The sequence below is a fragment of the Globicephala melas genome, chromosome 11 (genome assembly GCF_963455315.2).
Source record: "Globicephala melas chromosome 11, mGloMel1.2, whole genome shotgun sequence".
Classification (NCBI taxonomy): domain Eukaryota; kingdom Metazoa; phylum Chordata; class Mammalia; order Artiodactyla; family Delphinidae; genus Globicephala; species Globicephala melas.
The window spans coordinates 35,960,451-35,980,863 of NC_083324.2; the positions used below are offsets into that span (position 1 = coordinate 35,960,451).

The 20,413-nt window shown below is 54.3% G+C and overlaps 1 protein-coding gene across 2 annotated transcripts; it reads right to left on the reverse strand.

The window, feature by feature from the left end:
• Window positions 1-1,282: 1,282 nt before the first annotated feature.
• On the reverse strand, window positions 1,283-14,489 carry ITIH1 (inter-alpha-trypsin inhibitor heavy chain 1). 2 transcript variants are annotated; one of them, XM_030867424.2, is made up of 22 exons: window positions 14,376-14,489; window positions 14,118-14,138; window positions 13,707-13,873; window positions 13,177-13,281; window positions 12,706-12,868; window positions 12,031-12,144; window positions 10,701-10,826; window positions 10,500-10,616; window positions 9,627-9,795; window positions 9,413-9,538; window positions 8,309-8,490; window positions 7,865-8,050; window positions 6,690-6,829; window positions 5,948-6,102; window positions 5,836-5,850; window positions 5,372-5,392; window positions 4,830-4,910; window positions 4,606-4,719; window positions 3,368-3,569; window positions 2,278-2,450; window positions 1,576-1,687; window positions 1,283-1,420 (listed from the first exon to the last, which is right to left on the reverse strand). In XM_030867424.2, the coding sequence occupies exons 1-22, from the start codon at window positions 14,487-14,489 to the stop codon at window positions 1,291-1,293; spliced, it is 2,733 nt and encodes a 910-aa protein (XP_030723284.1). In that variant the 3' UTR covers window positions 1,283-1,290. The 2 variants fall into 2 exon arrangements, with proteins under 2 accessions (XP_030723284.1, XP_060163201.1); XM_060307218.1 differs by lacking the exon at window positions 14,118-14,138 and having other exon boundaries at window positions 6,690-6,826.
• Between the last annotated feature and the right edge of the window lie 5,924 nt (window positions 14,490-20,413).

Below are 20,413 nucleotides of genomic sequence, written 5' to 3' on the forward strand. Positions count from 1 at the left end.
CCAGGATACGTCAGACGGTGGGCTGGGCTCTGAAATTCCACTGGCTGCCCCTCAGGGCTCTGTGTCCCTGGGCTTGGGGCAGCTCTGGACCTCAGCATTTGTGTTGTTGATCTGAGCCCCCATGGGCCTCATCTGGAATGGGAACTGGACAGAAGCCAGAAAAAGCAGAAACCCTTTGGAAAGGAGTGGGTGGAGGCCCATCAACCTTCGCCAAAAGGGCCAGTGGCTCCCCAAAGTACAAGTTCATCTCTACACACCCTGTAACGTCACATTTTAACTGGGACCCTAGACAAGGCCCAGGGAAGGCATTCTGAAGGGGTATCAGGAATCAGTGTGAGGAGTCAGTGGACTGCTATTCCTGGCCCCTGAAATCACAGCTTCTGGGCAGTGGCCGTCTCTGCTTTGAGGAAATATGCCTGCTCTCAGAGGTTCCAAACCCCCAGCTGGGAAATCCAGTGAAGGATGGAGGCCTGGGAACTGCCTCCTGAGGCCCTGACCCCAATAGGTGACCCTCAGCTCCTGGCAGGACTTCTTCAGGACCCCAAGTCCATATATATTTCATGTATTTCTTTCACATGTTTGTGTTAAGTGATACTTTGGGATATCCAGAACCAAATCCCAGCAGGCTTTGGCCATCAGCCACCCAGCCTGATGGGAATATTTACATGGGGTGGTTAAGCACATAGATGCTGACTCCAGATAGCATGGGTTCAAATCCCAGCTCCGCCACTTAAAAGAGGAGTGATTTTGGACAAATTACCTAACCTCAGCTGAAAGTAGTCATGATAAAAGTATCCCCCAGGGCTGTTGAGAGTATACATTTAATTAATTCAACAAAGGCACTTAGAACAGTTCCTGGCTACAGGAAGCACTGGGGCAGCTGCAGCTGTTACGGGTTGTTCCTATACGTGCTGCCAGAGTGTCCTTTGGTCTCTGGACCTGTAGGGGAGGCTGTGTGCACGGGACACCCAGGACACTCAGAGGGCACGGGGCCAGGCAGCTGCAGAGAACAGGGTGGGGTGGGGGCAGAGTTGGTGCCGGCTCCCGCCCAGCCTCCTGGTCTGCTGTGACTCCTGAGCCCTTCTGAGAAGCAACATCTTGGGTTGCCTCCCTGCCACACCCCCCTCCCGCAAAGCAGCCAGCCTGGGCTGGACATAGCCTCTCTGTAATGGAAGTCATGAGTGCTTCGACATAGGAGACCAGCTTGGACAGGGAGGTGTGGCCTGGGCAGCGGGTCAGGCTCCTCCTCTGCCATGGTCCCAAGGGAGGATTGGTGTGCTGGCTGGGGGCTCAGAAGATGTCGGGGACGATATAGTCAGTGTGAACACCGTCGATCAGCCCATCCCCGTTGTTGTGGATGAACCAGCAGGTCACCTCAGCCCCATGCCGGGGGTCTTTGCTGTAGTCTTTTTGCAAGCCCCTGAGGAGACACAAGCCAGCTGGGGTCACCTTTTGGAGCTGGCAGGGCTGCACCGCCCCAAGAAGCCCACCTCAACCCTGTGACACCTGGAGGAAGGCCTGGCGCAACGATGGGGAAGGCCAAGGGCAGAGATGCTGGGAGAGCAGCCCACCCACCTGGTGACCGTCAGCCGGCGTTTCTTCACCACCATCGTGGCGTCTGTCTTTGTGGGGTCAGAGCCTGGGTGGAGGTCGAACACTTTATAATCAAAGGGGTGGAAGAATTGTCCTGGAAAGGCATATGGGAGACAGCAGTTACCATCGGGGGCCTTGCTGCCTTGTACTCAGTAGGTGCTCACTGGAGGCTTAGAGAGTTGCCTAAACAATTGTTTTTCAAGGGCTTGACTGTTTCTATAAATGTTGGCATCAAAAGCCACCTTTAGTTCGCTTGCTATAGAGAAGCAGATATATTGCCTGTTGGTTGTACCTCCTGTCTTTTTGGACCAATTCCAAAGGAATCTGGCTGGGGAGAGAGGGTTGAGGGGTAGAGAACAGGGTCTGCAGGAAGGCCACAAGGAGAAGCAGTGTGGCCGATGACCCATCCCATCAGGAGGTCTCTGGGTGTCCACTGGACCTTTCCATTTGCTAATTGGACCTCTCCTTACTCGCTCCCAGGCTCACTTAACCTTTAAATTCATTGTGTTTGATTGCAGCCTTTTTGTGGGACAAGCCTTCACTGGGACCCTCTTTGGAACTCTGAGCCTTGTAGGCCACGTTGGAGGTGGGCCTATCCTGGTGACCCGCTGCAAAGCTCACCCAGGGTAAGTCCTCTGGTTTCAACACCCCACCCCACAGCTCTGCCCGCCTAGCCAGCCGTACCCAGCAGCCCGTGTGTCCGTGCCGACATCCGGTGACTATCCAGCACGTAGAAGCCCAGGAAGTCCTGGCAGATGGCACTCCCCTTCCATACCCGGTGCAGGACGACCTCGAAGGTGCCCCCATCCTCCACGGACACCACCAGGTTCCTCTTCCTGTTGATGGTCACCACCACCCTGTGGGGCCAGGTGCCATGAAGGCAGGTGCGGCTGCACTGCACCCCCTCCATTCAGCTGCTCTTGTCCTTGAGACCCAGCTCTTATGAACCCCTCGCCCCGCAGCGGGTTGACGGTTACCTGCTCCATGCTCCTTCCCACTTGTTGCTATTGTGTATGGGGCCCTTACAATGTGCTAGGCTCTGTGCTAAGCCCTCCACGCAAACTGCATCATTCAGTTCCCACTCTGATCCTGTGAGGACTGAGGCTCAGAGAGGTTAAAAAACTTGCTCAAGGTCACACAGCTGGCGAGTGGCAGAGCCAGGACTTGGACTCCAGCCTGTCTATTATGAGTCTGTGTTCTTTGACTCCCACTTATCATCTGTGTCCTCCACACCGGACTCTGCCCACCTCTTCCTATAGCTCTGCTGCCCAGCATTGGGCTCTGGTGCTCAGCAGTTTATTGAACGAATGAATGAGTGAAGGAAGGAACAAACACTAAACAAGGCATACTAAGACAGGGGCTGAAAGAGAAACCTAGAGAACGCTGGAGTTCAGCAGAGGAAGGGACTAGGATGGCTTCAGGGAAGAGGTGGCCAATGCGCTGGGCCTGGGAGGAAGAGTTGGCTTGGTTTGGTGGAGACAGGGGTGGACTGCAGGGTGAGGGTGCCACGGGAGCACAGGCATCCAGGCAGCTGGGCCCGGAGCACGTGTCCAGCAATCCAGGGAAATTGGGAGTCGGGTGGGGAATGGTCCACGGGGCCCGACATGTCTGCACAGCCTACGCGGAGGCCACATGGACGTCACACACTGACACAGCTCGGGGAATGAGGGCCCAGCAGGCTCGGGCAGCAGAGCTGGCTCTGGGGCTTTGTGCCTTGGTCTTCACCACACCCACCCCTGCCTCCCCTCCCAGGCCCCGGCCCCAGCCCGGTTACTCATTCTGCCGCAGTGAGGCCTGGTCCCTCCAGGAGAATATGGGTCCGCCAGAGCCAGGGTTCAGTGTGATGTTCTGAGGAGTCACTTCCAGCTGGAAGCCTGTTGCGGGGTTTGCGATCCCCAGCCGCCCGAAGTACGTGCCCTCGTGCTTCCCAGGGCCACTGGCCTCGTTGCCGATGAGCTGGCCATTCACTGAGAAGCCTGCAGTGGGGTGAGGGGCCATCCGGGTCAGGGCGGCCCAGCTCTGCCTAGAACCCCACCAGCCGGTCCTTGCTGCTGCCGCCCCCAATGCCCACCCTCTTTGGGCTCTGAGGGCCTCACCACCCAGGGGGAGGGGCCTTCAGGACAGGTGCAGGCCGCTCGCAGCCCCGCCTCCCTTCCCTCCCGCCACACTAACTCTCTGAGACTTAGCCCTCGGTTCTGGGCCCTGAAGGAGGTGTCACCTCCCCGAGGACAGGCCTTGGACCTGCTCCTTCTCTGTGGACCCAGGCCCTGACACAGGGCAGGTCACAGTAGGTGCTGCAGGTGGGCCTCTCCACAGAAGCCTCCTCTGAACTGAGCAGCCAAAAGCCCCCTCCCCGTCTTCACTATCCCAACACAGCACGTCTCATGCTCGGAAATTGTCAGCTAAGAATTTGTTCACCTGTTTATCTCCCTTCCCTAAACTCCACGAGAGCAAGGACTTTGTTTCGGTTCCCACTGTGTCCCCAGACCTTAGGATGTGCTCAACAAATATTAGCAGATGGCCTGACTGGACTGGGAGGGTGGGAGAAGTGGCCGATAGATGGAGAGGGCGTTGTTCCCATCACCTGAGCCCTGCTGGGGAGGTGGGCACCAAGACCCCTGCAGCCATGAGGGGGATGGGGGAGGGGGGTGTGGCAGGGCCACTGCATCATTTATAGGATTCAGTACAAAATGAAAACGAGGGGCCCCTCATTCAAAACTTGTTAAGAATTTCAAGATGCAACAGCAGAACATTCAATCAAGCATGGAGTCCTTCCAAGGGCAGGGTCCTGTGCACCTGCACAGGTCACATGCCCATGAAGCAGGCCCTGTATAGGGCCCAGGCAGGCGGATGGGGCATGAAGGAGGCCGGCTGAGCCCAGCCAGGTGGCGGGTACACAGGGTGAGGGGAGTGGAGGCCACAGCCACTGTCCTTCCTCTTCATGGCTGAACGTTGAGGACAGAGGAGCCCAGGCCCCACCCTCTCTGGCAGAGGGCGTAATGTCACCCGTACCTGTGTCAGGGTCCTGCACCAGGCTCAGGACCACACCAGGCTCCTCGTTGATATTGAAGCACAGAGTGTCCTCTTTCTGGGGCACGTGGATGAGGAAGTGGGGGTCAGTGTCCACTGGGGGCACAGCATGGAGTCTATTAGATTGAGTATTAGGCACATGGGGCCGGCTGGGGAGAAGGGTTCAGTCAGGCAGGTGTATCCCTCAGACCCTCCCAAGGACTCACCGCCAGTCACTTGGTTTGGCAACTGCTGGATCTCGGAGCTAGGCCGCGTCGGAGAAGGCTGCGAGGCCAGCAGCACGAAGGCTGACGGGCAAAAGTAAACAGCGCTTAGAAGGGAAGCAGCTGCGCCTTCCCTGGAGCTGCTGCCTCCTTTTCTGAGGCCCCTCCCACCCAGGCAGGCTGGCCTGAGGCCACAGGGGCTGGAGTGGACACAGAGCCTTTGACGCCTCTCGGGATGTGGGAATGGAAATTTGGCCCAGCACAGTGGCGTGGCCCCCTCTCGGTCTCCTTTCCTGGGAACTGGGAGGTGCTGGTGGCATAGGGGTGGGGAGGCCAGGCCAGGTCAGGGGGAGCATTCTGACGGTTCCCAGTGAGAGGCAGCGAGGAACGCTGGAGCAGAGGAAGAAAACCTTAGGCTATCATTTCCTCATCACGCAGATAGGTGATGACCCAGGCTTTGCTCAGGACTGAACGCACAGCCTGAGAGGTGGCCATGTGTGGAGTAGAGGGTAGAGACCTGCGTCATCAGGATGGCTGCCACTTACTCTTTCTGGGCCCCACCATCTCTGTAGAGGACAACAGTAGAGGACAGCGTCACTCTCCCCACTCCACACGAAAGGCACGCGCCTCATTCCCCAAGTGCAGCTGGGCCCGGAGGCCAATCAGGCCTGGGCCCACCCTCCTCCTGGGGGTCCCAGCCCTCCTCCCGGGGGTCCCAGCCCTCTTCCTGGGGGTCCCAGCCCTCCTGGTAGATGGATGCTCACACGTAGGGCCCCTAAGGAGTCCGGGGAGTGGAGGGGTTCAGGCTGAGCGAGAGCTCCCCGAGCACACAGGAGGCAGCAACTAGTTTGCAGCAAAGTAGGGAAGGGCATCTTGGGGAAGGAAGAGACCAAGAAAGGGTGGAGCAGAGCAGGGGGAGCGGGTGCTGTGTGCCTGGCGGCTGGAGCACGTGCCACTTGCCCAGCCACCCGGAGCCCCTTGCGGAAATCAACGTGATTTAAAAACTCACCCAAGGGCAGAGAATCTGGAAAGGAGAGAAAGGAAAGAGAATTAACGCCCAGGAGATTTTTGGCTCTCAGAAGCCTCCCCATGCCCACAGCCTCCCCTCTGCCAGCCCATACCCTCCAGGGCCTTGTCAATGAGGGGCTCCAGGCCGTCTTGGTCCGCCATGCCCCTGATGGTCATGGAGGTCAGCGGGGTCACAAACTGATAGGCCAGCGACATCTTCAGGGCCTTGGCTGACACGTTGGCCTTCTCTGCCCCCTCCAACTTCATCCTGCCAGACAGACACCGGCTCTAAGCCCGCAGCTTGGATGACAATGGACTTGCACTCCCTCGTCCTTTCCTTCCTTTGTTCACTCTTTCAGCAAATGTTTACAAGGCCCCTGCAGTGCCCCCGCCCAGGGGCTGTCTTCAAGGACCTCATGATTTAAAGGCCTCCCTCAGAGAAAACCTGGAGGTCTGGCAGGGCTGGGGGATGTGCCTCAGAAACCCACAGAGAATTCAATAGCTGTGAGATCCTGGCAAGTGGTCTAACCTCTCTGAACCTCAGTTTGCTCGGCACGTTGTGAGGATTAAATGAGTGTGTCTGGACACAGCAGCCCCGCAGTAAAGGGAAGCCTCCCCCGCAGCAGCTCAGTGGGGGCAAAAGGGGCTGCACTGTGCCCCCAGCGGGCCCTGACCACACTGCTGACTGCCTGGTTGATATTAACTCAGCGAGCAAAGTCAGAGGCCAGTAAATCTGACCTGCTCGCAACCTCCAAGGCCTAGAACCGCCCCTCTGTAGTCCAAAGGCCCAGGGCGGGGGGCGTGTTCTGGGGTGGTCATGCCCCTCCACCCCCCAGGCAGCCGCAGGGCTGGTACCGCTTGGCCAGCAGCTCCTGGATGGTGAGGTAGGCCCACAGGCGTTCGACGTGGTTCTCCAGCATGTGGCCCCGCTCTCGGAGCAGTTTCTTCATCTCTTCCTCGTCCACCAGGCAGGTCGTCTTGAATTCTTGGCCCTCCTGAGGGAGGCGAGGGAGAGAGAGGTTGTGCGCCATGAGGGGTTCTGGGGGAGCCTGATGTTGTCTGGTCTCTGCAGCTCCGTTCTGAGCATGCTACCCCCTGCCTTTCCTGAGCCTGCTCTCCTCATCCTCTTCCATCCGTTCCTTCCACAAAAGTTGCTAAGCACCCTCTGTTAGCCAAGTTGGGCCAGGCCCTGGGGATCCCAGGGATGGAGGATCAGGCCCTGCCCTCATGGATTTTCTCTGGGGGATGCCAGCAGGCACCCAGCCGATCCACCATGTAGCTGTTTCCACCACGCCCCGCTCCTCCGGATGCCCACCGCGGCCCCGTGCGCCATTCAGCTTGCCACAGCTCACAAATGCGCCTTCTCTCCCCAGCTACAGTAACGGGGGCACCTCTTCCCAAGGGCATCCCATGTACCAGGCACTGTATAAGCCTATCATGTGGATTATTTCGTTTACTCCACACAACTCTCTAGTACATTGTTACCCCCACGGTACAGAAAGGCCTAGAGAACTGGACCCATTTGATCAACGTCACCCAGCTGCAGCCAGGGTCTAGCTCAGCTTTCCTCACTCTAAGCCCGAGTCCTGAACCCTCAACTACACTGCACGGCTAGAGTCCAGGTCTCTGTGACACCCCCCCACACACACACACCGCAGTGTGCACATACACATAGGCACTGCACCGTGGTGCAAAGCTGCATGTGCAGTCGGTGCTCAGGAAATAGTGGTCACTTGAGAAGAAAGAGGCTGGCCTCTCACACTCTCACGCTTTGGGAGGAGTGATGTGAGGAATAACAGGTGGACCAGTTGGATACAAGGGACTACAGCTAATCAAGGCCATGTTGGCCCCACTCTAGCCTGCCCTCTGGATGCCTTCATTGGAAGAATGCTCAGCCCTGGGGTGTGTGTGGCCCTCTGGGGTGAGGCACCGCTCTGGGGAAAGAGAGGCTGCTGGGGGCCTAGGGGTGGGGAGCAGTGTAGGTTTGGAGTCTCTGGGTGCCTCTCCACCCTCCGCAGCCCTCTGTTTACCCCATAGGCTTGCACATCCGCCTTGAAGCTGCTCCGCTTGTGGTCAGCGATGCGCCCGGCCACTATGATCTCCGAGCCTTCATAGTACTGTTTATGGTGGTGCTGGGTCAGGGCCGAGACGGCATCCCTGGGGTACAGCAACTCCACATCCCTCAGCAGAGGGTTGGCTACCTGCTCGTAGAAGCCCTGTGGGGATGGGGGGTGCAGCCTCAGAGCTGGTGGGTCGTCCTAGGCATCCAACAGGAAACCCACTCACAAAGTGGGGTGTCGGGATCCCTACTTTATAGAAGGAATTGAAGGCTCAGGGCTTAAGTAACTGGTTTGAGGTCACACAGCTAATTCGAACCCCACACCAGAGCTTTATCTGCTCTGGGCTGATGGGTACGTGGCTGCCAAGGCCATGCTCCCCATGGCGTGACTTTGGGAGCAGGGGGAGGAGGAGACCTGCAGCTGCTGGGTGGCATCGTGGTCCTCGTAGATTCTCTGGACACGTCCGTTGTTCTCCAGGGACATGACCTCCAGGAATTTCAAGTCCACATCATGGCCGAAGCCCAAGTTGTAGAGTGGGAACTTGCCCCTGATGGCATCTCGGACGTTCTTGAGGATTTGGGTATGATCCGTCACCCCTGCAGCCACACAGCCAGGTAGGGACGGGATGCTGGCTCACAGGTGTGTGGGGCACGAGGGGACTTTGGGGCACCCTCCCTGGGGGCCAAGACTCCCATCTCAGACCATCTCCAGTCCCCACTGGCATCTTGAGGCAACGCCTCTTGCTGGCTCACCTGGGTGACTGCAACAGCTACTCACAGAGCTCCTCGAAGACTTTGCCCATCTACATGGATCCACCATGAGCAGATCTGATTCTGCTGTAAACTCACGGCTCCTCGCATGGCCTGTGAGGTCCTGCTGACCCTTCCATCCTGTTTCACCTACTCTGCATATGCCTACGCTTCCCAGGCAGGCCCTGCCAGTGCACAAACCTTGTTTTGCTCAAGCTGCCCCTTCTGCCAGGGATCCCTTCCTGCTTCTCCTCCCCTCCTTCCAGATTGAGCTCGGGGGTCACCTCTTCCAAGACGCCTTCTGAGACCCTGCCTGGGCCAGGTGCCCCTTGTCTGTGCTCCTTCGGCCTTCTGGCACCCTTCAGGGCCCTTGACAGAGCATCTGCTCCTGGGGCTGCCTCCCCCAGTGGACCCTGGGCTCCTTAAGGGCAAAGATGTGTCTTGTTCTCTTAGTGTCTCTCCTTGGTCCCTAGTCCTGTGCTTGGCACTCAGTCAGTGCTGAATCCATAGTTCATTAAACTCAGCCTAGGGTCCTGCCCATCCTCCTGGGCCCTGTGCAACCCCGTGTCATGCAGAAACTTCCCCAGCTTCCCAATTCAGGACAGAACACCTTGGAGCTCCTTCAGACTCTGTGGTCTGAACTCTGCTTTTAAACCAGTGCTTGGTTTTGCCCTTAGCCTTTCTGCCCCCTGACAGCATCCCCATTGGTTGTATTTCCAAGTTCAGCTTGAATGCCTTTGGTAATGAAGGTAGCCCTCGGGGCGTTTACCCTCTGTGGGCTCGCCATCTGTCAGCATGATGAGAATAGAGGCATGGTTGCTGAGCTCTGGGAGGCTTCCCTGAGCTTTGTTCAAAATCTCAATTCCCTGGAGCAAACCTCCATTCAGGTTTGTAGCTGCAAAAAAGAGAAAGCAGATCAGTGTATGCCCTGAATCTGAGGGGACAGAGGTGACATCGAGGTGGCCCCAGACCCCTGCCCTTACACCCGGCCAGAGAGAAGTGCTGCACAAAGTTCCGAGCTGCGTCCAGATTGGCGGCAGATGCCTGCACCAGCGAGCCCCTCCAGGACTGCACTGCAGACCCAAAGAGGACCAGGTCGAAGTAGTCCCCTGGCCGCAAGTCCCCCAGGATTTTAAGGAGCGCCTCCTTGGTCTGTAAGGACAGGACAGTCAGTGGAGGGGCAGGGCCCCAGGATAGTGCCTTCTGTCATCTCCAGATACCCAGTTCAGAGATCCACAGGGTAGAAGTACACGGTGGGCAAGCAGAAGGGGATGGACAGGACAGCCAGGTGGTGCCAGAGAGGAGCATCCTACTGAGCTCTGGGATGTCTTGAGGGGGATGGAGAAGGCAAAGGGACCCAGTATGGGGAGGGGAAATGACCAGGAGTTCAAGGGGGTCAGGATTAAGACAGAGGACCCCAGGGGGCTGAGTTTCTAAAACTCTGCTTGTCCAGCCATGCTTTCACTGCGCTATGGACAGGACACCCAGAGCGCGGTGGGAGTGGGCTGTGCCCTGCTGCAAGCCATCTCCCGGGAGCACTGTAATCATCCCTGCACGCCTAGGGTACAGGTCTCATCTTCCAAGCATCCCCCATTGGTAAACCCCACAACCGTATGGGCGCTGCATTTTACTCCCATTTTTGCCATTGAGGAGAAGTGAATGCACTTGCCCACGGTTGCACAGTGAGAAAGTGGCTGATTCCAGAGCCCCTGACCACTGGGATATCCTGTTAAATTACCGTGCCTCTGACCAGGAGCAGAAGTCCCAAACCCAGACTCTGGAGGCAAAACCAGGGTGGGATGGGTGATGGGGCTAAAGAAGCTCCTGCTGGCCAGCTGGTTAGAGCCACAGTTTACCTGCTTCACTTTCTGGCCTTCCATGGAGGAGCTGATGTCAATCACAAAAACCACATTCTTGTTCAGTTTTGTCAGGTTTTGGGGAGCAAAGAAGTGGGCAAAGTGGTTATCAGCGACCTGAAACACAAAGGGACAAGTGAGGCCTCTCTCTCAAGCACCCTGCCCACCCTCTGAGTCTTGGGCAAGAAGCTTCCAGCTCACCAGGAGGTCACAGGCCTTGTCCCGATTGACATCGTAGGTCACCTTGAAGTCCCCATTCAGCAAGGTCGTAGAGCATGTGGGGCAGGATTGCTGCTGTCCCACCGTGGGACGGAAAAGCACATGACCCTGGAACCATTGACGGTGTGAGGCATCACTAGTTTGCAACGACAACGTAAGGGGTGTGTGTGTGTGTGTGTGTGTGAATGTGTGTGTGGTGCACAGGCATAGGAATGAGTCTAGTGGGCCCCTCGCCCTGCTGCTGAGAATACACACCTGTGGGTGGTAGGAGAGAAGACCTGTTTCTTTGCTCACATGCTTCTGAATCATTGGGATTTTCTATAAGTATCGTCACTTTGGATACACAATAAAAACAAAATAATAGCAGCATGAGAGGCACCGGTCAACTCACACTATCTAGTGAAAAAAGCAACACTGTGCTGGAAAATGAAACCTGCCTGGATAGACAAAGAGAAGGAAGAGCTCCCAGAGTGGGAGCTGCGGTCTGTTTGGACTTGGTGCTGGTATTCCGGGAAATTGGTGGTGGTTTGTACTCGATACATTTCTACACTTTTGTACTTTCCACATTTTCTTTAAAGATGCTTTTCTTTTTACTTTTTGTTTGTTTGTTATAAAAGCAAAATATGCTCATTAAAAATTTTTTTGAAAATTATTAGGCAGACAAAGACCATCCCCTTGGTCCCCTGCTGAAAGCAAGCATGTTTGCTAACACTCTGGGGTATCATATTTTGTTTCAAAGGAACCCCTTCAAAACTGTAGGAAACATTTCTTTTAAGTGAATTGTTATGGACTCACTACCAAAGGTGGGTGGGGAATAAACAGTTTGCTCCTGGCTCCAGTTGAGGGCAAGTTAGGAAGCAGGGCACTAGTTGGGTATCACCCACTCATATGCCACACTCCTCAGGACCTGGGGTAGGGGCAAGCAGGGGGCTTCTGGGATTCCCACAGATGGGTGGGAAGTGACAAGTGGCAAGTGGCCAGAGGCCAAAGGCCTTTCCAAACTTCATCGTGTTTCCAAGAACACTGGGGCTTGGAATCCTGAGGTTTGCACATGTGCCCTATATTTCCATGAATGCTTTCCTATTGGGATGAGACAGGCAAAGAGGAAACTGAGGCTTAAGCAAGCCAGCAACTCGCCCCAGACCAGGCAGCCGTTGTAGGCACCCTCCCCAGCCTCCGCACACAGGCTTTTGCCAAGTGGCTCTGAGAATCAGGAGTGCAAAGTTCCTCTCTCTCTCTCCCCTAGGGTGGCCTGCAGCCCTTGTCTGCAGCCACGCTGAGAAGTCTCTGAGGGCTCAGCCATGCCACGCACCTCTTTTCCTGAGAAGGACTTCTTGATGAGTTGGGCGGCCCGTTCCTTGGGGAGGAAGGAGGCCTGGGCATCCAGCTTGCTGATCCCCCGAGGCTCAAAGATGTCCACGTCGATCTGTGGCATTGAAGCAGTTCCTGTACCAAGGCTCCCACTGGGGAGCCTTCATCAAGCCCCAGCCAAGAGCCAGCGTATATCCTGACCACCTACTGTGTGCAGCACCCGCCCAGCTCTCAGCACAGGGCCTGGCATGTTGTAGGCACTCCAAAAATATTGGCCAAATGAAAGTGTGCATGCCTGAGCCCCTCAACTCGGCTACCACTAAGGTGCCAGTGACAATTACAGCCCCTCAGGCTGCCCAGGACTAACTGGTTTACAGACTCCCTGGACATTCAATATCTCTCATGATCCTTGCGGCAGTTCTGGGACACACAAAACCCCCATTTGACAGATGAGCAAGCCAAGGCTCAGAAGAAGGAGGAGGTTGGAGGGTTCAGGGAGCTCCCTGCCCACGAACAGCCATCAGAGCCCACCCTGAGGAGTGAGTCCCCTCCCTGTGTGCTCAGGCCCAGGGCTGCACGTGGTGGGTGCCGAACCAGCGCTCAGAGCCGCAGAGAGGGAGAGGCAGGAGCCCAGCTCCTGAGACCTTGCCCCTGCACGTGGTCACCAGCGATCTACCTCAAAATGCTGCACCAGCTGCTTGGGCTTGACCTTGATGACAATGTCATACTGCATAAGCTTTCGCCTCAGCACCTCCTCGTAGGTCAGCCGGAACGTGGCCTTGCTCCGGGGACCAATGGTGACCTGGATGGCAAACTGCTCCATCGTTCTCCCTGAGGCCCTGGATGTGCCACCAGTGGCAACAACAAACAGACAAATGGTAAGTGATGTGGAGGTCCTTGTCACCTAAAGCATGGCCCTCAGAGTCAGTTTCTCTTATTTTCGTGCTGCTCCCAGCTTTCCTTGACCCTCACTCTTAGCTGGCTGGCCAGGGTCAGAGCCCCACTTCTCCAGAGGCCTCGTCCAGTGCACCTGTGCCAGCAGTGGATCTGGGCAGTTTGCTCCCTTCCCATCAGCCTGGGCTGCCCTCCACCCAAGGCATGCATCCTGGCAGGGGAGGGCAGCACCAGGGCAGCACCCAGAGCTCACCTGACAAGGCCGGCGTTCTCTCCTGAGATGGCTGCTTTCCGGTACTGCTTCCATGCAGTCACTTTGTCCTTTATGTCCCCGAGGAATGCATTTTCACCTGCTGTGCTACAGGGAGGAAGATGCCCTCAGGGAGGTGCCCCTCCCCAACCACACAGGGCCTCCATATTGGAGGTGCTCCCAGCCCAGGCACTAAGGAGACCCTGTCCAGGTGAGCACTTGTGAGAGGGCATCTCCTGCTGGCCTCCCACTGCCCCCAGAGCTACTCAAGGAGGTGGGCAGCCACGGCCACAGAGTCCAGCAAGAAACTGTGGGTGCCAGCCTGTGCTCCTTGGGCCCTAGGCTGAAAACACACTGTCAGAGGCTCTAGTTTGCTGTCTAAGATGGGAGCCCAGAGCAGACCTAAAGGGCTTTTCAGTCCTTCAGAGCTGGGGCTGGCCTGTGGCCCTTGGGGACGAGGGGATGGGCTGCACTGTTGGGCCACTCGGAGCCATGGTTTTGGGCTGGGCCTGGTGAACCAGGCGGGCACGCACATGGCAAAGTCGCTGATGAAGGCCGTCCTGGGGATTTCCACATCAAAGGCCACATCCTTGGCTTCGTCGGCGCTGTTGACCACTTGGCTGGTGATGACACAGTGGGAAAAGCGAGAGGTGACTTTGCAGTTGACTTTCAAACTCTGGATGACCACGCCATCGACAGCCTAAAGTGGGACGTGCGGGAGGTGGCTGGGATGGGGGCTCAGCCACGGGAGACCTCGGCACCCAGCTCTGACACAGGTGCTGTTCTCTATGCCTGAGGCCATGTCGTGGGGCATGAGGGGGGTGGGCGAGCCCTTATTTGGAGGAGATGGGAATCCCTCTGCCCAGGGGCACACCTCGAAGCCCAGGGGAAACAGACTGTAATAAAGGCCCACCACAGACCCCTGTGCTGAGATCCTCACTCACTGTGTCCAAAGCCGGTCGCTTCTGTAAAACAAAACCGGCACAAGGGTGAGTGCGAGCACTCAGGGGACCAGGACCTATCTGTTAACGGACGGGAGTAGGACACAGCCTGTGTCCTCGACGCCTTGGCCTCACTTCCCGCATGCTGCTGGGAGGTCCTCTCCATTCAGAGGAGGTCGAGGTGGGTGGGGAGAGCCCTGGTCTCTGTAGCCCCTTCCAGGTTCAGCCGTCTGTTTCTGGCCCAGGGGTTTACTCACATACCTTGCCGCCTTTGGGACTGCGTGCGGGTGAACCCTGAGCGGGCATGGCCTGCAGGGTGAGCAGGGACGCCAGGCACACACAGAGCAGCCCCCGAAGCCCCATCGTGCCGTGCATGGTCTCAAGGCTCCTGCTGCCTGTCACTTCACTCAGACCACTAGTCAATAAAATGCTGGATAAACATGGATTAAACATTAGACAAGGTGAAGGCAAATATTACAGTTTGAGGGATGAAAAATAGACAGTGAAAGCTTTCTCCTTAGGGGGACTCCCAGCTGTGCAAACTCCTGACCAGACTCAGACTGTGCCCCTTGGTTAGAGCTACACTCAGCTGGCGTGAATTGTGAAGACCCAGACAGCTCATTTAATCCAGGCTCCGTGGCACAGGGCCAGCATCAGTGATACTGGGGCAGGTATCAAGTAGCCACAGTTAAAAATGAATTTCTCAACTTCATTAGGTGTTCCTTTCAAAATTCTTTAAGCATCAACAAACTTTTCAGACAGTCCCGCTTTGGCCAGGGAGGCAGGTACGGTGGCTTACAAAGCGTCTGCCCATGTCCTTGTTTCTGACGGCACCACCTCTAGCAGCTCTGCCAGAGGTGGTCTGGACAGTTCTGGGGATACGTAATGGGCGACACACCCTTTAGGCCAATCAGCTTTGTAAAGAAGAGCAGAAGTAAGCCTCATCGTTCCAGGATATAGTGGAGACAAAAGATGAAAGCCATGCTTTCATGATGAAGGACAGACTACAAGCCATGCGTCGCTCTCAGCCCTTTATGATCTAATTTTATCCTCAGGGTGTCCCTGGGACGTTGGTCCCACAGCAAATGAAAGAGCATGTATTCAAACCCAAATCTTTCAGACTCCAAAGCCCAGGCCTATCATGTAATGATAGAAATGTCCTCTGCATTATTAGGAAGAAAGAAGAAGCAGTCAAAGATCCCAGAGACCCACCTTGTAGCTGCAGTTTCTTAAGTTTTATGCACAAACCCTGTCTGTCCCCCACAAGCCACACACACTGGGCAGACATGGCCCCTGGTCAACCTACTCCATGGCCCTGGTTGGGATGTACTGGCTGCTGTGACCCCGATATGGTGAGGGGGCCCAGAGGCTTCTTTGATCTCTGTTTGCTTGTCCTGGACTTTGTCTCACAGAGCAGCTTCTGGGAAAGGGCTTATTGTCCCCAGGCCAGAACACCCTTCTTGCCTGTCTTCTGGCCTTTGCGGGAGATGAGATGGATCTACATGAAACTGTACATTAGGGGTTCTGTTGATTTTCTGCACCAGTATCAACGAAGCCCCATGTTGGGTTGGGTACAGTGCCAGGCACTAGGACACCACAGTGATGAAGCCTATGTGCCTCCCTGTGTTCGGTGAGCTGATGCCTTGGGAAAAGGAGTCAGACAAGTCGAAGGAAGCCCAGTGAATCCCAAGAGTGGCCAGAAGCTAAAGAGGAGCCTGAGGAAGCTGTAGAAATCTGGAAGGGGTGGAGCTCATCCCCTGCAGGGCCTTGGAGAAGCCTCCCAGAGGAGGTGCCTAGCAAATAGAGCGGCACTTGGGAAGGACGGGTGGGAAGGGGAGAAAGAGAAAAGCAGATGGGTAAGTGTGTGACATGATTGGGGAAGGTGCAGGTGTCTGTGATGGGAGCATCACCTGATGAAGAGGGTGGGGAAGGAGGCTGGGAAATGGCTTGGGACTAGCTGGCACAGGGGTCCTGTCTTCTGAGTAGGAAACACTAACACTATTTTGAGCAGGTGCATGGCAAGATCAAGACTGGGCTGTTGGGAGATGGCTAGTTCCAAGCCTGTGCCGTAGAGGTGATAGAAATGCACTTGTGTTGCATGGCCGGGACAAAGGGCATGGGCAGTGCTCACAGTGACTAGCACCTGGCCCACTTCTCAGCATCTTTTGTGCCTTAGTTTGCTTACTGCTTACAGCTACCCCCAGGAAATGGATACTGTTTTTGTCCCATGTGACAGATGAAGAAGATTGGTTGACTCACTCTGTGGATGTGTGTGTGTGTGGAGGGGGAGGGTGATGGGTGGACAGGAAGCAGCTGAAGTTGCTAAAGATTGAGCCTGGGGTGCTTCCCTAGTGGCGCAGTGGTTGAGAGTCCGCCTGCCGATGCAGGTGACATGGGTTTGTGCCCCGATCCAGGAAGATCCCACATGCCGCGGAGCGGCTGGGCCCGTGAGCCATGGCCGCTGAGCCTGCGCGTCCGGAGCCTGTGCTCTGCAACGGGAGAGGCCACAGCAGTGAGAGGCTTGCGTACCGCAAAAAAAAAAAAAGATTGAGCCTGGGGGTTTGAGAGGGTGGCCATGCTGCTGGTGCCTGTGGGACAGCAGGTAGGCCCAGACCTGCTCAGACCCCTCGGTCTGATATGTCCAAACTGAACTCATGACCTTTCTTGCCCCCCACCACCAAGCCTGGTCTTCTTCTTCTTGTAGTCCATCCCAGTGAAGGCCACCACCATCCATCCATACATCCAAGCCAGAAAGCTGGGTGGCATCCTGGATGGCTCCCTCCCCTACACTCTCAACCTCCTCCCCACCCCATCTCCAACCCTCGAAATATCTTTTTGGTCCATTCACTTTTCTCCAAATCCCCAGTCACCACCGAGTCTACCACCCTCATCTCTCACCTAGATGGCTGCTTCCCCTACTTCTACTCTGCTCCCACGGTCTACCCTCTGGCAGCAGCCAGAGTCATTATTTTAAAAGGCTGATCCGCTCTAGGCCTTTCCCTGTCTAACATACTTCCAGGTCTTGAGTGGTCTGACCCCTGCTGACCTCCATCTCACCCAGCCCATGGCCCTTTGGGTCTCACAGCTTCAACTATAGATACTGTTTCCCGATCCATGCCACAACCAATCCATTTTTTGCTAGTATAACTTCCTTGTTCCTGCTCCCTTCAGCCTGTAAAAATCTTTCATTTTGTACAGCTCCTTGGAGCTCCTTTCTGTGAGCTAGATGGGATATGTTGCCCAATTCGTGAATCATTGAATGAAGCCAGTAACATCTTTAAAATTTACTCAGTTGAAATTTGTTTTTTAACAGATTTGGTGGCAGTGGTGGGATCCAGAGGAAACTTTGGAGGGCTTTGAGGACAAGAAACACAAGCACTGGTACCCTCAAATCCTTTGAGTTCTCTTTCTCGCCACTTCCAAAGGCCATGGATAAGTTCCTCCTGATTCTGAGCTCCATTCTCTTTGTGTCAAACTTCTGATTTAATTGGCTTTCCAGTCCGGGGCAGGTCAGCTTGAGCTAGCAGATGGTTCCACCCAGAACCCAAGCCTCTAGCTCTTGGTTTCGTCCACTGTTCTTTATTTGATTGGAATCCCAGTCCATAGTCCCCTTTGTTGGGGGTCTTCTGGTTCAGTCCTTTCCCTAGTCCCCAGTTCCACATTGGGAATTGCTGGTGGTGCACACAAGGCCTTCTCTTGGCCAGGTTACTGTTAGTTTCTGTTAAGGTGCACATGAGGTCAAGTCTGTTGCTAATAGGAATCTTGGAAGCCAAAAGCCACAAAACTGGTGGGCACAGGTGGAGCACTTAAAAGCTGTTAGAGCACTCACCACCTAACTCTAAGACCCTAGTAATTATAATAAATTGGTCTCGGAAAGGGTTAGGTTGACACTAGGTCACCTGCCAACCGCAAGAAAATTTCTGTGCAACAAGAACCACTGTAAAACACCACACAAACTCCAACCTGGCAGCACATCCCTCTCAGGTATTAATTTGGCTCCAAGAGACCCAAGACAGCTAAAGAAATGGGACTGAGTTTCAAATAATTGAGTGTGTCGCCTTCTGGCACAACTGCTTATTTTATACCCAAGAACTGTGGTCCTGGAAGCTGTAAATATCTACAAAAATGGCAAAATCTTACAAAGACAATCGAGACTTACAATAGCTGTTATGAGAAAGGTTCCAGTTAGACAAGAGCATTTATTTAAGAAGTGCATTTGAAAGCAAGGGTTCCCAAATCAAATACACAGAATGGGACACCTATTTTTTTTTTTTTTTTTTTGCGGTACGCGGGCCTCTCACTGCTGTGGCCTCTCCCACTGCGGAGCACAGGCTCCGGACGCGCAGGCTCAGTGGCCATGGCTCACAGGCCCAGCCGCTCCGCGGCATGTGGGATCTTCCCGGACCGGGGCACGAACCCGTGTCCCCTGCATCAGCAGGCGAACTCTCAACCACTGTGCCACCAGGGAAGCCCCTGGGACACCTATTTTAATTGGCATGCAGAAACCTCCAAAAGCCTTCAGAATTCCATAATAGCTTCATTGAGCGATTCATTGCAAAAGGCTAATGAAAAATTAAAGACACACAGGCATGTAAAAGAAAAGACTATATGAGACTGATGCAACTCCTATTGCTCCCCTCTATCCTCCTTTACTTGAGTGCTCATTCTAGTAATCCTCTGTCTGAATTGTCTTTCCACTCTGAAGAGACTACAAGACCATAAACAAAAGTCCACCAAGTTAGTGGCCTTACAGATGTCCCCATATCTACCCTCAAAGGAGGGCCCTGATGTGGGCCCCTCCCAGTGTTGACGGCCGCCTGAAGGATTTTCTGGTAAACAGCTATTTTATTTCCTTAAGCAGCCTAGGGAAATTAAAATTAAAATTAATGAATAACCTTGAGCAATTCTGGTAGATATTAGAGCCTGAATATGGGATCCTGGGAAAACTGAGAAAGCCAGTGAAGAGTGAGAATTCTAACCAGCTTCAGCTCTCCTGAATCTCTGTCTGTAGTGCCCAGTCCAGAGGAGAATAAAACTTGTTATTGTACCTACCTTTACTGTTTGTCCTGGCTGAAAATTAACAAGATTTTTTTGAAAGGACTTTTTTTTCCCCCCCAAGGTAGCTCTTTGGCCAGAAATTGGCCAAATTGTAAGCTGATATTCAGAGCCTGGTAAGAATTTTTTTTTAGGCCTTCTCTAAGCTAAATGTACCCAGAGGGAAAGAAAAAAACAAACAAGCAAAAAAACCTTCTGAAGCCTTTGTGGAAGGATTTACTAAAACATTTCAAAGACATATAGCTCTAAATCTAGAACATAGGACTCTTTTAGATTTCCATCTTAGTTGAAGATCTTCTCCCTGTTACAAAGAAGCAAATTGAGAAAAATGTAGTTGGATGGGTGGATCAATCTATAATGTCATTTAAGTTGCAACCTAATCCCCTGAGGAATTAAAAGCAACTGTCCTTACCTTACAAACTTTGCAAAGCCAGAAATGCAGCTCCAGAAACAATTCAAAGTCCACCTGTCCTTTTTACCAACCCCCAAACCTCCCCTATTTATCTTAAAAGGCTTGTGAGTATTGTAAAAATTCTGGCCTTAGAAAACAAAAGTCCTTGGAGGAATTTGCCTTTTTTCCCTGTGCCTTTGAGATGTAAATATTCTTACTTGGTCTTCTCCAGAATTCTTATCTAGGTCATCTCTTTGAAATGCAAACTTCAGAGAGACCATTCTTATCTGGAGGAAAACAAAAGGGGGAAAGGTTGTTTGGAACTTAGACAAGTAAAAGTCTTAAATGTCTTCTCCACAAATATTAGTAAAAAGTTTTAGCCATCTGAGCGGGTAACCTTAACTTATTCCATCTGCCAAAACCATTTGGATCCAGCTTATTCTACAACTAGTTAACTTTGTACCGAATTCATGGCTAAAATTTTAGAACAAAAGCTATGAGCTCTTGGGACTTCCCTGGTGGCGCAGTGGTTAAGAATCTGCCTGCCAATGCAGGGGACACGGGTTCGAGCCCTGCTCTGGGAAGATCCTACAGGCCGCGGAGCAACTAAGCCTGTGCACCACAACTACTGAGCCTGTGCTCTAGAGCCTGCGAGCCACAACTACTGAGCTCACATGTCACAACTACTGAAGCCTGCGCGCCTAGAGCCCATGCTCCGCAACGAGAAAAGCCACCGCAGTGAGAAACCCACGCACCACAACAAAGAGTAGCCCCCGCTCACCGAGAAAGCACACACAGCAACGAAGACCCAATGCAACCAAAAACAAAAACAAAAAAGCTATGAGTTCTCTGT